This window comes from Rosa rugosa, chromosome 1 (assembly GCF_958449725.1).
Source record: "Rosa rugosa chromosome 1, drRosRugo1.1, whole genome shotgun sequence".
Lineage (NCBI taxonomy): Eukaryota > Viridiplantae > Streptophyta > Magnoliopsida > Rosales > Rosaceae > Rosa > Rosa rugosa.
In genome coordinates, this window is record NC_084820.1 from 53342635 (window position 1) to 53358308 (window position 15674).

Genomic DNA, 15674 nt, shown 5'->3' on the forward strand with positions numbered 1-15674 from the left:
GGAGAGAGAAAGAGGAAGCTGTGTGTGTGCTAGTCATTCTTTTCCCTTTTTCTCTTTTTTCTCTTTCTGTTCCCTCCTTCTCTCTCTCTCTCCTCTCTCTCTTTCTCTCTCTACCCATTTGTGATCTGCAGCTGCCAAAGTTCGTTTCTTTTTCGCCGTGATCAAAATGGGTTCGTCTTAATTGGCGTCCAAGATCAACCGGGGCTTCTGATGTCAGGTACCCATTGCGCCTTTTCGTTTAAATTTGGCAACTTTCTTGGTTTTCTGGGTCAAAAGATTGGTTCTTTGGATTTCTGGGTTTGGCCGAATCTTTGGGGTTTTAGGGAAGAGGAGTCTGGAGCTTTGCTTGATGAATTGAGCTGGGCATTGCTTGGTTCTGAGCTGGAATGATGTTTGGATTTTTGTTTTTGGAAGAATTGTAAACCCATTTGTTTGATTATTCGGGTTTTGAGGTTGAGTGTGCCATTTGTCAAATCTGGAGGGTTGGGAAAGTTGGAAATCTTAGTATGCAAGGTATTTGAAATGAAGCTTTAGGAATTTAGTTTTTCTTTTAAATATTTAATGCATGAAGTTTTGATTACTTACATGGCGTGTGAAATATGCTAAGTATTTCATGTGTAGGACTTTGTCAATTTCTCATTTGCTTAGGTTTGATTTTCGTTTTACTTTTTATGTTAGGCATTAGAAGGAGAAATTGGAGATAAGGGGTAGCGTTGATCCCAGGGTGAGGACTGAGGGCAAGCATTTCTGTGATGGGTGTGTGCCAATTGTGATTGGTTTTGGCTGGAATTGAGAGAAATGGCTGGAGGAAGAATAAGGGCAAGGCTACGGCGGAGCCACCTCTACACATTCTTGCGTAAGCCAAGGGGCAATGAGTCAGGGGCACCTCATCCAATCCAAGGTCCTGGGTACTCGAGAACTGTACATTGTAACCAACCTCTGCTCCATCAAAAGAAACCTTACAAATACCGTTCAAATTACATATCGACCACAAAGTATAACCCGATCACCTTCTTGCCCAAGGCACTCTTTGAGCAGTTCAGACGGGTTGCCAATATCTATTTCCTTTTGGCTGCCGGTCTCTCACTCACTTCTGTTTCTCCATTCGGTCCTTGGAGCATGATAGCTCCTTTGGCTTTTGTTGTTGGTCTCAGTATGGCAAAGGAAGCTATGGAAGACTGGAATAGGTTCTTGCAGGACATGAAGGTTAATCTCCGGAAAGTAAATGTTCATAAAGGAGATGGTGTTTTCGGATATAGGCCATGGCATAAGATTGTGGTTGGAGATGTGGTAAAAGTGGAAAAGGATAAATTCTTTCCTGCTGATCTGCTTCTATTGTCGTCAAGTTATGAGGATGGTTTCTGCTATGTTGAGACTATGAACTTAGATGGTGAGACAAATTTGAAGGTCAAGAGATGCTTGGAGGTAACCTCACCTTTGGATGACGATGGAGTTTTCAAGGACTTCACAGCAACAGTTCAATGTGAAGATCCAAATCCCAATCTTTATTCCTTTGTGGGTAATCTTGATCATGACCGGCAGATTTATCCTCTTGAACCCGGTCAGATACTCCTGAGAGATTCAAAGCTTAGGAATACAAGTTATATCTATGGGGTAGTGATATTTACAGGTCATGATAGCAAAGTCATGCAGAATTCGACAAAGTCCCCCTCAAAAAGGAGTGGAATAGAAAAGAAAATGGACAAGATTATCTACATCCTTTTCTTCATCCTTTTAGTGATCTCCTTGATCAGCTCAATAGGGTTTGGTGTGAAGACAAGAAAAGATATGCCATCGGCATGGTACTTACGACCAGACGATGCAGAAGATATGTATAGCCCAAAAAAACCTGCAGCGGCTGGCGCTATCCATCTGGTCACTGCTCTCATCCTTTATGGATATCTAATACCCATCTCTCTTTATGTTTCAATTGAGGTTGTGAAGGTCTTGCAAGCAAAGTTCATTAACAATGACATACACATGTATGATGAAGAGCATGGAACTCCTGCTCAAGCCCGGACATCAAATTTGAATGAGGAGTTAGGCCAGGTAGACACGATCCTTTCTGACAAAACTGGCACTTTAACCTGCAACCAGATGGACTTTCTGAAGTGTTGCATTGCTGGCATTGCATACGGTGTCCGCTCTAGTGAAGTTGAACTTGCAGCAGCAAAACAGATGGCTACTGACCTTGATGATCAGGACGAGCATGACGAAGAACTTGCCAATGTTCCCAGGAATAAACATAGTCAACAAGTATCATGGGGGAATGAAGTAGGATCAGAAATTGAGCTGGAAACTGTTGTTACATCCAAGGATGGTAAGGATCCGAAACCTGCCATAAAAGGGTTTAGCTTTGTGGACAACCGCCTCATGGATGGAAATTGGTTGAGAGAGCCCACCTGTGATGTGATTTTATTATTTTTGCGGATTTTAGCCGTTTGCCATACTGCAATTCCTGAGCTAAATGAAGAGACTGGCCAGTATACATATGAAGCAGAGTCACCCGACGAAGGAGCTTTTCTTGTTGCAGCACGTGAGTTAGGTTTTGAGTTCTGTAAAAGAAATCAGTCAAGTGTGTATGTCCGCGAAAAGTATCCTGATCCAGGACAACCAGTGGAAAGGTGATTATCTGAATTTTTTTTGTTGTTATCAAAGTATTTGATTGAACTTTTCTATTCAATTTCTTCTGTCTTAATACCTGGGTCATCTCTTGGAAAAACAGGGAGTATCAAGTCTTAAATCTATTGGAATTCACCAGCAAAAGGAAGCGTATGTCAGTAATTGTGCGTGACGAAGATGGGCAATTATTACTTTTCTGCAAAGGTGCTGACAGGTTAGGCTCACATCTGGTCTTTAATTCCTTGGGGAATTGGTTTTGAATGCTGTTATATGTTTCTTTAGGGTCCTTTTCTTTTCAGGCCAAATAATGTGGTATATTCAAGCAGTTTTCGTATGTTGCTAAGTGTTGAATGTTTTATTTGGGGTTTCCTTCTGGTTAATTATATTATTTAGTATAATGGTTGAAAAGTAGTGAGGATACATTTCCAGAAAAAAAAAAAAAAAAAAAAGGCAGTGAGGAGAGTCTTAAAACTCTAAATAGATATCTAGCTATAACAAAAAAGTTTAGACTCTGCTTATCTCATCCTCTCTCCCACAGTTAAATATATTATTTAGTGTACTGGTTGAAAAGCAGTGAGAGGCTTACAACTCTAAATTGATAACTAGATATAACAAACATTTATTTGGACTCTGCAATATTTCATCCCCTCTCTCACCCCCCTCCCCAAAGCATCCTAAACAAGGGGAGAGGAAAGCATGGATTTTTGATCTTTTTTATCTTTATGTAATCTTATTCTCTTTAATTCCCATAAATCAATCCTTTATCTATATCCACAGCATCATTTTCGATCGACTGTCAAAGAATGGAAGAATTTATGAGGAAGCTAGTACCAAGCATTTGAATGAATATGGAGAAGCTGGGTTGCGTACGTTGGCACTTGCTTATAAAAAGCTTGAGGAGTCCGAGTATTCTGCTTGGAACAACGAATTTCAGAAAGCAAAATCATCTATTGGGGCTGATAGGGAGGTGATGCTCGAGCGAGTAGCAGAGAAGATGGAAAAAGACTTGATCATGGTTGGTGCTACAGCTGTGGAGGACAAATTGCAAAAAGGGGTAAGATAAGCTTCTTATTACAGTAGTAAATAAGGAACTGCCTCTTTGATTTACGGCAACTTAGTACCATTTTTTATTCTCTTAGGTGCCCCAATGCATAGACAATCTTGCACAAGCTGGTCTCAAGATCTGGGTGTTGACAGGGGATAAGATGGAAACTGCAATCAACATAGGGTTTTGTCTCTAACCATTTAAGTAGAAAGCATTGCCGTGAATAATGATGAGACATTTTCCATTCTACCTGATTAAGAGTGTAATGATTTTTTCTTTTCCTTTTGGGTGTGGTTTTTTGCCTGCAGATTTGCATGTAGTTTGCTCCGACAGGGCATGAAGCAGATCTGTATATCAACAGCAAATTTAGACACATTGGGACAAGATGGAAGAGAGGTACATATTTGTGTGAGAAAGGGGACATGAATTTCTTTTTCAGGAGATAAATTTATATGATGTTAGTCTTTGTTTTTTTCACTGATGATCAGGCTGTGAAAGACAACATTTTGAATCAAATTACAAATGCCTCTCAAATGATCAAGTTGGAAACAGATCCACATGCAGCGTTTGCACTAATTATTGATGGAAAAACTTTAACCTATGCTTTGGACGCTGATATGAAGCATCTATTCTTGGAATTAGCTGTTGATTGTGCATCTGTCATATGCTGTCGTGTCTCCCCTAAGCAGAAGGCATTGGTAAGAATTTTTGTTGCTTTCTATTCCAAAATCTCATTTTTCTTATTTCAATTGTCAAATGAACTATATCCTTATCAATATGGGTATGTATAGCAGTGTGCCGTGTCTTGATTTGTTCAGTTTTTTTGGCACTAGGTAACGAGGTTAGTAAGACAAGGAACTGGGAAGACTACATTAGCAATTGGTGATGGTGCAAATGATGTTGGAATGATTCAAGAAGCTGATATTGGTGTTGGAATCAGTGGCGTCGAAGGTATGCAGGTTGGTGGAACTTCTGACACTCTCTCATAGTGCATCTATAATGCAATGCTACATTTCCCCCCTTTTCTAATTTTTTTTTTTTAAATTTATACACATGTAACATCATTTCTTATTGTTTTATTTATTTAAAAAGATCGCAATAATGGAGGACAAGAGCCAAAAAATGTATTTACTCTGATAAATATGGACAAAAACCTAATAATATTTGAAAAGATAAACAGTAGTTGCATAAAGTTGATTTTTTTTTTTATACTTTTTATGTCTTTCATTGGCTAGGTTCAGTTAATAGTGCATGTAATGGAAGCCATATTAGGAGTTAAGGACACATGAAGATGTAGTACTCCTAGGAACAGAGATACTACAATGACATGGTGGTGCTTCGGATAGAATTTTTACCTGACTATAAACAGACAGACCATGTGTCGGTCTGTGTGTGGGTGGGTGGAGGGTGGTCTGGGTCTGTTTTCATATAACATATAATAGCTTACTTGTGATAATGTTTGTATTACATATCTAAATGGGAAGCAAGGTATCTGTGGTGGAAGTGGGAACCAGTTTCTCATTTTACAGTGAATCTCATGATAGTTGGTAATTGCTTGCAGGCTGTGATGGCTAGTGACTTCGCTATTGCCCAGTTTCGGTTTTTGGAGAGACTTTTGGTTGTCCATGGACATTGGTGCTATAAAAGGATTGCTCAGATGGTAATATCAGCATGCTCATCTTAGTACTTTATTGTCACAGATTTGTTAAAATGCCACTTGCATGTGCTTGTATGTTATATGCTGTATACTTGCACACGCCTAGGAACACAAGAGCATGTGTCTACAGTCTTGTTTTTTAAACTTCATCCACTTGTTGACGGAAATCTTTTACTTTCAGATTTGCTATTTCTTCTACAAAAATATAGCATTTGGTCTGACCCTCTTCTACTTTGAGGCATTCACGGGATTTTCGGGGCAATCAATATATGCTGACTTGTACATGCTAACGTTCAATGTTATTCTTACCTCATTGCCTGTCATATCACTTGGAGTATTTGAACAAGATGTTTCTTCCGAGGTCTGCTTACAGGTTAGTCCTTCTAGCAACACTCGTGTTAATATTTAACCATATATACTTTGATGGTAGCCCTGTAATGAGATTGTAAACTTCCTGGTTTTGCAGTTCCCTGCATTATATCAGCAAGGAGCCCGAAATTTGTTCTTCGACTGGTACAGAATACTGGGGTGGATGGGCAATGGTGTATATTGCTCTCTCATTGTCTTCTTCCTCAACATTATCATATTCAAAGACCAGTCCTTCAGGTCTGATGGCCAGATTGCTGATATGGCTGCTATGGGTACAACTATGTTCAGTTGCATCATATGGGCCGTCAACTGCCAGATTGCTCTGGCAATGTGTCACTTTACATGGATTCAACACTGCTTTATTTGGGGCAGTATTGCAATGTGGTACCTATTTCTCTTAATTTACGGCATAGTGACACCAACGTGGTCTGGAAATGCCTACCAGATTCTAGTTGAAGTCCTCGGTCCTGCACCCATCTTTTGGTCAGCCACCCTATTAGTTACTCTTGCTTGTAATCTCCCTTACATTGTCCACATAGCCTTCCAAAGAAGTTTCAATCCAATGGATCATCATATCATCCAAGAAATCAAATACTACCGGAAAGATGTTCAGGATCAACGCATGTGGAAGAGGGAGGCATCTAAAGCAAGACAAGAAACCAAGATTGGGTTCTCAGCTCGGGTAGATGCAAAGATTAGACAATTGAGAGCAAGGCTGCACAAGAAGCAACCCCAGAGTAACGCTATGTCCCCTTTGTGACAATGTGCATGATTTTACAGTTTTGGAAATCTTATATCTTAGGGTTTGAGGCCGATTGCAGTTTTTATGTTGTGGCCCTTTTGTAATTCTTTTCTTGGTATTGTTATATCCACTCACGTGGGGTTGGTTCTAAGTCCCATTCGTTATAGGAAAAGCGTAGGAGCTTTCATATGTACAATACGTCTGTAAGATTCAAAAGAGTGAAGATAGATGTCAATTTGCCAACATGTTTCTCTGCCTCTCCTGCTTCTGCATATGTTCTCGACTTTTCGGACCGCCAGAATCGAATTGTACAGGCTGAACTACTTGTCACTATTTAACATTTACAAATGGAGCAGAAAATGCAGATACATAAAGCTCAATGTATGGTTGTGTCTTGTGTGTGATGGCTGATAACCACAAGGTCTTTGTTTGGTTGCCCATTTAACATGGAATATGATTATTTTTTACCCAACCCATGATCCATATTGTCAAGTAGTTTTGATTGCTTTCTAAACATGTTACTGTGTTAGCCCTAAAGAGAACACATCTCACCCTCATGACTCAATTAGTTGCACCTAAGTCATGAAAAAAAATATTATTATTTCCAAAACCAAAACCATCCTCGATCACATGCATGACTAGTGAGGTTGATATAACTGATCTGTATTTTACTTTAAACAACACATAGTTGTTGATTTATGAATTTTATTTTTTAAAGTTTTTTTAACGATTCTTCAGTTTATTTGCTTTCTTTCAAGACCCTAAATGACGCAACTGTTCTAGTATTTATTCTTGTGGCCTCTTTTCGACATGCAGTCAATCTGGCTTCATTCGGTTGTGTCCGCCAATGTAAAACTAACTAATGTAACAGTATACACATGTCAAATGGAAGTATGGAACTATCTAATGTAAAACCAAAACCAATAACTAATTTGTATTTTACTTTTTTGTGTCAATTAATCTGTATTTTACTTTAAACAACACATAGTTATGAATTTTATTTTTTAAAGTTTTTTTAACGATTATTCAGTTTATGTGCTTTCTTTCAAGACCCTAAATGACGCAATTGTTCCAGTATTGATTCGTGTCGCCTCTTTTCGACAGCTAACTAATGTAACAGTATACATATGTCAAATGTAACTATCTAACAGTCAAGTGTAACAGTTAGGTCATCCAAGAATTGCCCAAAAAGGACACTAATTCAAAACTCCGGAAGCCACCCAAACGACGTCGTTTTTGGGCCGTAATTACCCAAAAAGGTAACGCGGGGAAAGGGTGTATAAAACGCCACAGGAAAATGCCGCTTCGATTCGTTGAGAGATGAGTTTCCAATTGTACCCCTAGACACCGCCCTGATTTACACGCCTCTGCCACTCCCTGCGGGAGCTGATTTATCTATCCAACTCCTTTTCCAAGACTCGGGGTTTGGTCAAGGGCCCTTGGTACGGTCCACATTTTGATTCGTTAGTCTTGTTCTTGCTCTTGCTCTTGCTCTTGCTCTTGCTCTTGTTTAGGGTTTTGATTTTTAGGGGTAGGGTTTCACTGTGATCGTCGACTTGTTTGGGCTTATGGAGCCTCGAGTTGGGGGGCGGTTCCGACTCGGCCGGAAGATCGGTAGTGGATCCTTCGGAGAGATCTACTTAGGTCCGCTTTCCTCACTTCTTTCTCTTTTGGTTTCGCGCTTGTTTTTTCGTCGTTCGATTCTTTTTTTTTTTTAAGTTTCTTTCTGGCTTTGTTTTTGATGATTTGCAGGTACTAATATTCAGACGAACGAGGAGGTTGCGATTAAGCTTGTGAGTTTTTTCTTTGCTTTTTTTTTTTTTTCAATTTTGCGTTTTGGCATTGAGAAATTGTTGGTTTTGACTTTGATGTTTTTGGCTGAGATGATGAGTTTGTGCTGAATTGACCTTGGAATTTTGATCAGTTTGTGATTTTGGGAGGGATTGGTTTCTGGGAATAGAAAGAAAGCCATGTTGGGACTTGTGCGAGTGGAAATTTTGTCTCTTGTGAGGAATTGTTTTTGCTGTTGTTATGTAATTGTTAGTGTAGAGGCGGTTATCGAGAGGGCTTGCTGATTGGGTGATGCTGGGAAAGGGTAATTTGAAAATGCAGAATGCCGTTTGTGTATTTCGGGTTGATCTGGCGCATGCCGTTACGCCGTTTTGGATTGTCCCAAGCGTAGTAAGAGTTTGGTGTCAGGTCCTGTTAGTTTTGTGGGCTTGAAAAGGTTCCACCACCATATGAGTCTCCTGTTAAGATAGGAAATTCTTTGGATTTGTTTGTTTGTGTGGTGATTTTTAGCTACAAGTTTATAGTGCCTTTTGTGCACTTTGAACACTTCACTTCTCCCAGCACTTTTACTGCTCTCCCACACACCCATGGGTGGGGCAGTGGGGGTTGTTAAGCGGGGTTTGGTAGGGTGGCGAAGCAGTTGTGAGTTTTTACTCTTTTTGCTTTTGTGGTATGACCCTTAGCCCTGTTCATTAAATGAGATTTCTGCTTTTTGCTCCCTTTGACTGTTATCAAAATGAGTGCTGAAAATCTGTGTATGATCTGTTAATCTTTCAATTGCATATTTGGCTGGATATTCTTATTTGTTCTTGTCTCGGATGACATGGGGTTGCTATATTTTCTTCTTGCTGATTTGTGCTTCTCTTTCTCAGGAAAATGTCAAGACAAAGCATCCACAGTTGCTGTATGAGTCGAAGTTGTATAAAATACTACAGGGAGGAAGTAATAGCCTTCACCACTATCCTTTTTTGCTTTTTCTGTACTCTGTATGTTGAAGTACATATCTTTCTGAACTCTTTTATGACTTTTGTCAGCTGGAATTCTAAATTTGCGATGGTTTGGCACTGAAGGAGACTACAATGTTCTTGTGATGGATTTATTGGGACCTAGTCTTGAGGATTTATTCAACTTTTGCAGTAGGAAGTTGTCTCTTAAGACTGTTCTCATGCTTGCAGATCAAATGGTAAGATTCTTTTTGTGATGGATGCATATTTTCTGGAATCTAGTGTGGTTTGTGGTTTAATCATCTTTGTATTGAAATTCATGTTAGATAAATCGAGTGGAGTTTGTTCATTCCAAGTCTTTTCTACATCGGGATATCAAACCAGACAACTTCCTAATGGGATTGGGTCGTCGGGCAAATCAGGTCCTTTGAACTTTCTATTTAATTCCTAATTCAGTGTTTATGTTCCATGTAACTATTGTTGTCATTTTTGTGCTATATGTAAATGCATTACTTTCTCTCTGCTTTTGTAGATTTACATCATTGACTTCGGCCTCGCTAAGAAGTATAGAGACACATCAACCCATCAGCATATTCCTTATAGGTTGGTTGCTTTGAATGCCTTTTGAATATTGACCTGTTTCACAGCTCATCCCTAATTCTGAAATTCTGTCATTTAGTTTCTCTTCCTCTCTTGAATATGTGTTTGAAGACTAGAGTCCTAATAGACTTATAGTGGTGGTTCTTAATGTGTCGGGCTTTAACTTGTGCTACTATCGATGTCTAAAGTACCAGCATTAGATTCACATGGACTTTCAAGGACGTTGAGGGTTTACCCACATTCAATCTGTAATGCCGATTCTCTATTTAGTTACATACAATCATGGATTCATGGTGTAGGAACTGATATCATTTATTTTCGCTTGGGCAATTTATGATTGCTCTAGAGCAGGTTTCTTCAGCCAGTATTTTATGTCATTTTAAGTAGAATTATTTAAAGGAGCAAGGAAAGCATTTTCAGTGATTTAGTTTTTGACTAGTGATGTTTTGGAGGTATGAGGATATTTTTTTCATGTTCTTGTATTTAGTTACCATCAAAGCGTGGATTGAGGCTGTAGTTGGTCGGTGTCTACCCCAAATGAATGAGATCCACTTTTTGGAATAAGTTTTTTAACATAAATTTGGTTGATTATGAATTGGTTTGGTGAGACTTGTGATGTGCAGTACTGTAAGGTAATCAGACCACACGATTTTGCTTACATAATGCATTTATTTCTGAACAAGTGTTCAGTTGGCACCTGCCCTAGTTTAATCCTGTTATATTTATCTGCCTTGCCGATCCCATTGTCTTGGGTGTTTTGATATGGAATGGCATTTTCTTAGTTAGTTTATCTATGGTTTTGATGTGCTCATGCCTTGCCGATCCCATTGTCTTGGGTGTTTTGATATGGAATGGCATTTTCTTAGTTAGTTTATCTATGGTTTTGATGTGCTCATGTGAATTCAGAGATAATAAGAATTTGACTGGGACAGCAAGATATGCAAGCATGAATACTCATCTTGGCATTGGTAAGCTATCTAACTCTCTCTCTCTCTCTCTCTCTCTCTCTCTCTCTCTCCCTCTCCCTCTAGCCGACTCTGATCTTGTAATTGTTGATGTATAGAACAAAGCCGAAGGGATGATCTCGAGTCACTTGGATATGTGCTGATGTACTTCCTAAGAGGAAGGTAAATATTGCACCTGCTGGTATTTTTTCTTTTTATTCTTTTGCATATTCGATTATGTCATGACTTTGTGTTTTGGATAGTCTTCCATGGCAGGGATTGAAGGCTGGAACTAAAAAGCAGAAGTATGAGAAGATCAGTGAAAAGAAAGTGTCAACATCAATTGAGGTTAACTGAATCTCATAGTATTGATTTTATGCACAAAAATGATTCAATGGTATTCTTGGAAGTATGGAATATTAACTGCTGCTTTCTTAATTCTTTCTTAGGCCTTATGCCGTGGTTATCCCACCGAATTTGCCTCATACTTCCATTACTGTAGATCTCTACGTTTTGATGATAAACCAGATTATGCTTATCTGAAGAGACTGTTTCGTGACCTTTTTATTCGCGAAGGTTTGACATTCTTCCCTTTTTTTTTTTCTTCTTTTTTTCTTTTTTTTTCCCCGTACACAGAAAATCTGTTTAAATATAGTTCTTTGATAGCTTACTTAATACTGCTGTAGTGGTCTTTTTGTAGAGTTCTTAACATATTGCTGTCTTATTACGCCAGGTTTTCAGTTTGATTATGTCTTTGATTGGACGATCTTGAAATATCAGCAGTCGCAGATTGCCACACCTCCTACTCGTGCTGCTGTAAGTGACACATATATTACTATTTGAGCACATCCTTAAGTTAACTTGTTATCTTATATTATTCACTATTTTATAGGGTGGTGCTGGACCAAGCTCTGGACTGCCTCCAGTTGTTGCAAATGTTGAAAGACAATCAGGTAATTGTATAATCATTCATTTTCTCAATCACTGTCATATTTACGTGGAAAAGCTTTCTTTTTAATGTTTGCGTATTTACTTAGTATAATATCTCAGAAATTGCAGCCATTGTTTTCTCTTTGTGGTTGAAATTTGCTGTTTATTGTATATGGTTTTGTATTTTTCCAGATTCTTTTCTTTAACTATTGAAGTTAGACTCGATTCCAGTATTTATGGATGTAATGTCTTCATTAACCAAGATGTTATTTATGTATTTATTTTTAATTAATGTTTTGCAGGTGGGGAGGAAGTTAGACCTACTGGTTGGTCGTTGGCAGATCCCTCACGTAGGAGAAATTCTGGACCGATTGTAAATCCTGGAAGCTTGTCTAAACAAAAAAGTCCTGTTGCAAATGATCCATCTGTGTCTAAAGACGCAATGGTAAGTATCTTTGTTTCTGTTCTGATTTTGTGTTGCTTTTTATTGACCAGATCTTCAGCTGTACCAGCTTTACACCTAGGTTGTTTCATTTCAGTCGTCATCATGATTTGGCCAAGTGTATAATTGGATTAATGTAATTTGTCGTTTTTCTTGGATTTGTGCAGTTATCAAGTTCTAGTTTTTTGCGGTCAACTGGATCATCAAGGAGGGCTGTAGTTTCTAGCAGTCGGGATGCAGTAATTGTTGGCTGTGAATCCGATCCCTCTCGCCCTCAAACCACAGAGGCAAGTCCTGGAACACTAGGTAAAATTTCTTCTGTCCAAAGAAGTTCACCAGTTGTATCTTCAGAGCAGAATCGTACGACTTCTGGTAGAAATATTTCGACCGTAAAAAACTTAGAGTCCACCCTCAGAGGTATTGAGACCCTTCATTTTAATAGCGACGAGAGAGTACAGTATTAGCAGTCGCTTCTCTCAATATGTCGGCCACTGTAAATTTGAAAAACGGTATACAGTTCTCATGCACTTCGGGTGGAATTTGTTTTCTTAAATGTACTATGTTTGAGGAAAGCTGCAACAATTTGGGGTTGTCTCAAAGCAGTTTGCAATAATGACAACATACAGAAGTGGAAATTTGATGCCCAGAAGACCTACCCAGGTAAGAAGGCCCTTTGTCAATACAGCACAAGTTGTGTCACTGTGGTTTCACCGTCTCTATACCTTGTCCAAATGAGTGTTTGTGCTTTTGTCAAACACTACTGTGTGGGTCAAATGCTGATAGACACTGTAAAACTGTAAGTACACCAACATTTTGATTTTGTGATGTATTATGATATTGTAATCCTAGATATAGCAGGTAAACTGAGTGTTAAAGCCTACCGATTGATGTTGGCACTAGGCACTTCTGTTGCATATATTATTGGAGCTCGATGTGGTTGTATTTGGTTGCATGACATACATTAGGGCTTCATGCAGAAATATCGACCTAGTGTTTTCATGTTTTCTCAAACCATGTGTTTTCAGTATGATGAGTGTTGTGAGATCAGTTGCCGGTCTTTATTTCCTATTTTTCCCCAGTAGACAAAATAACAACTTTTTTTTTTCCTACTACAAAGTATAGGTAATTGCCTGTAGTTCTGGTGATTAAGCACATTAATCTCTGCATTTCCTAAAAGTTGAATTGTTATCAACTGTTATTGTCGAACAGGTAATGAGATGATATTGTTCTGTTGGTAACAATCATTAGATAAACTGATTGCTTTTGTTTTGTTCTTTTTCTTTTTATTTGAAAATTGTAGTAGACTGTAATTAATCGAACTATGGTTCAAGGGTTCAAAAAATATATACATATGAAGTGGCATTTTTACATTTCAAATCTCATGCTCTTTCACTTCTTCCCCTCTTCCTCTTAATATTTCGTCTTTTCTCTGCAAAAGGTTGAAATATAAGCAACAAAGGGTTTGACAATAAAAGGTATTTTAAATAATACGTATTAGGTTCTTAATGGTCCATGTAAGAGTTTTGACGCTGATATACATACATGTTTGGTATTTTTCACGAATACTCCCTTATTTTGACGCCAACAGAAGATAAATTAAAGATCAACAATTCTTTGTCAGCACAGTTTTGTCAGTGCTCTTAAAAAAAAGAAAAAGAAGGGGGTGTGTCTTTGCTGATGGATAATTGCTCGTTAAAATTACTTAATGGGTGACTTTCACTTTCTAGAGTGCAGCATTCCACTAAAGCTGCTTTCATTTCACTCACCACTAAAAGAAAAAAAAAAAAAAAATTATAGACCAGAGATATTAGAAATCATTGTTGAACTCCAACATCTTTAATTCTCCTATGTTCTTTGTTATTTTGAAGGTTCTTCATTGATAATTTTATTGTTATCTGTATCTTATAAATTTATTTTTCTATATAGAACTTTTTTGTCATAATTCAATAATGGTTCTCAATTTCTATATTCTTCTACTATGTCATTTAGTCTTTTTATTTAGGTTCATTTTTTTTTGAAGAAATTAAACTGCTATTAGATTAATAATGAACATATAGAGGAAGATGTAACTATATGAGATAGCTGGGTAGGGGTGGGTCAACTCAACATTGTCAACTTCCTGGCCACGTCTTCCATAGCAGGTCCTTCTGCACTACTCAAACTGAGGCATCTCTTTGCAAGCTCAGCTACTGCTCTGACTTGTTCTCTGTGTCCCTGTTTTATGACTTGTGACCCAACAATCTGATCAAACAGACCACTTTGTAACTCCATGGACGATACAAAATGGGAAGACATGATTCTTTGACTTTCTGGTCTACCAAATGATATTGGCTTCTGTCCTGTTACAATCTCTAACAAAACCATTCCAAAGCTGTAAACATCGCTTTTATCTGTCAATTGGCCTTTATGAAAATACTTCGGGTCTAGATAGCCTAGTGTCCTCCGAACCAATGTGCTTATCTGTGATTCATTACTAGGGACTAACCTCGAAGGTCCAAAACCGATGACTTTGGCCACAAAACAATCAGTTAACAATATGTTGGAAGACTTGACATTTCCATGGATGATTGATGCAGAATGCAGATAAGCAAGTGCAGCTGCTGTCTGGCGAGTTCATAGACCAGTACGGGAGCTTGAGTCTCCAGACAGCAGCCCAACAACTTGACCACATTTTGATGGTTGATTTTGGTAAGAGTGATAATCTCATTTATGAAATGCTCGACTCCATTATCTCCTGGACCAAATATGTGACTTCTTATGACAGTTGATGGTCATTTCTAGCTCCTTGGATATAAAGATTGTTGTACATCCTCTGGTTGAAGCATTAATATGCTGCTCCAACCCTCCATTTTTCTGGAAGTTGGATTTTTGCTTAACCAACTTCTGTTTCTTCACACTGGAATAGATCCCAGTGATCCCAAACACAAGAAATAAGCAACAAAAGACAAGACCTAGAGTAAAATATTCCCGAAAAACTTCGCTGTTTGGAAGGTAACCCCTCCCACTTTCATGTGGTATACCAATTTATCATGTGTGCCAACTTTGATGAGTGAATGTACAGATCGTTTATCACAGTTGCGAAAGACAGCTAGTTTTTCATAGTATGGCTGTCGCGCACTACTGATGTTTCGTACCATGGACAAAGGAAAGATGAGGCTGGATTTGGATGGTGTACCAGTAACACTATGTCTCATGGTAAACCAGAAATACATGGATAATAAAGTTATGTTTACTATACTCTCTGCCTCCTTCGGAAAAAAGTACTCGATACCTCTTGGAATGGAGGAATGGCCACAGCCAATACCAGAACAAGCCCCATCCTCCTGATCAGCCAGAGAGCTATTGATGTTCAAAGTTAATGGTTCATAACCTACAAAACCAAATGGTTCATAACCGACGACTATAAAGTTATTTGCATTAGTGTTGGAGGTTGTAACCATCTGGCTGTCACCTCGGTAGATAAAGAAGCTTGTATCTCTGCTTCAAGATTAGTGCTGCAACATAATTTGTCAAGCTAGTGGTTACCTACAGAAGATCCACTTCCTTTTCCAGTAGTGAGGAAATCAAAGGAAATTGTGAGATTGAGAT

At 38.5% G+C, this 15674-nt stretch overlaps 2 protein-coding genes across 2 annotated transcripts; both read left to right on the forward strand.

Moving 5' to 3' along the window:
• LOC133725442 (probable phospholipid-transporting ATPase 4) lies at window positions 1–6692 on the forward strand. Its single transcript, XM_062152708.1, has 11 exons — window positions 1–217; window positions 679–2624; window positions 2726–2836; window positions 3400–3676; window positions 3762–3850; window positions 3976–4063; window positions 4156–4365; window positions 4501–4626; window positions 5229–5327; window positions 5506–5697; window positions 5791–6692. The coding sequence occupies exons 2-11, from the start codon at window positions 799–801 to the stop codon at window positions 6451–6453; spliced, it is 3681 nt and encodes a 1226-aa protein (XP_062008692.1). The 5' UTR covers window positions 1–217; window positions 679–798; the 3' UTR covers window positions 6454–6692.
• A 1148-nt stretch (window positions 6693–7840) lies between these two features.
• Window positions 7841–13113, forward strand: LOC133725443 (casein kinase 1-like protein 2). Its single transcript, XM_062152709.1, has 14 exons — window positions 7841–8079; window positions 8188–8228; window positions 9099–9168; window positions 9261–9409; window positions 9497–9592; window positions 9703–9773; window positions 10677–10738; window positions 10834–10897; window positions 10978–11062; window positions 11164–11290; window positions 11448–11530; window positions 11607–11667; window positions 11947–12089; window positions 12254–13113. Exons 1-14 carry the CDS (start codon window positions 8004–8006, stop codon window positions 12548–12550), a joined length of 1425 nt encoding a protein of 474 aa, XP_062008693.1. The 5' UTR covers window positions 7841–8003; the 3' UTR covers window positions 12551–13113.
• Window positions 13114–15674: the final 2561 nt, after the last annotated feature.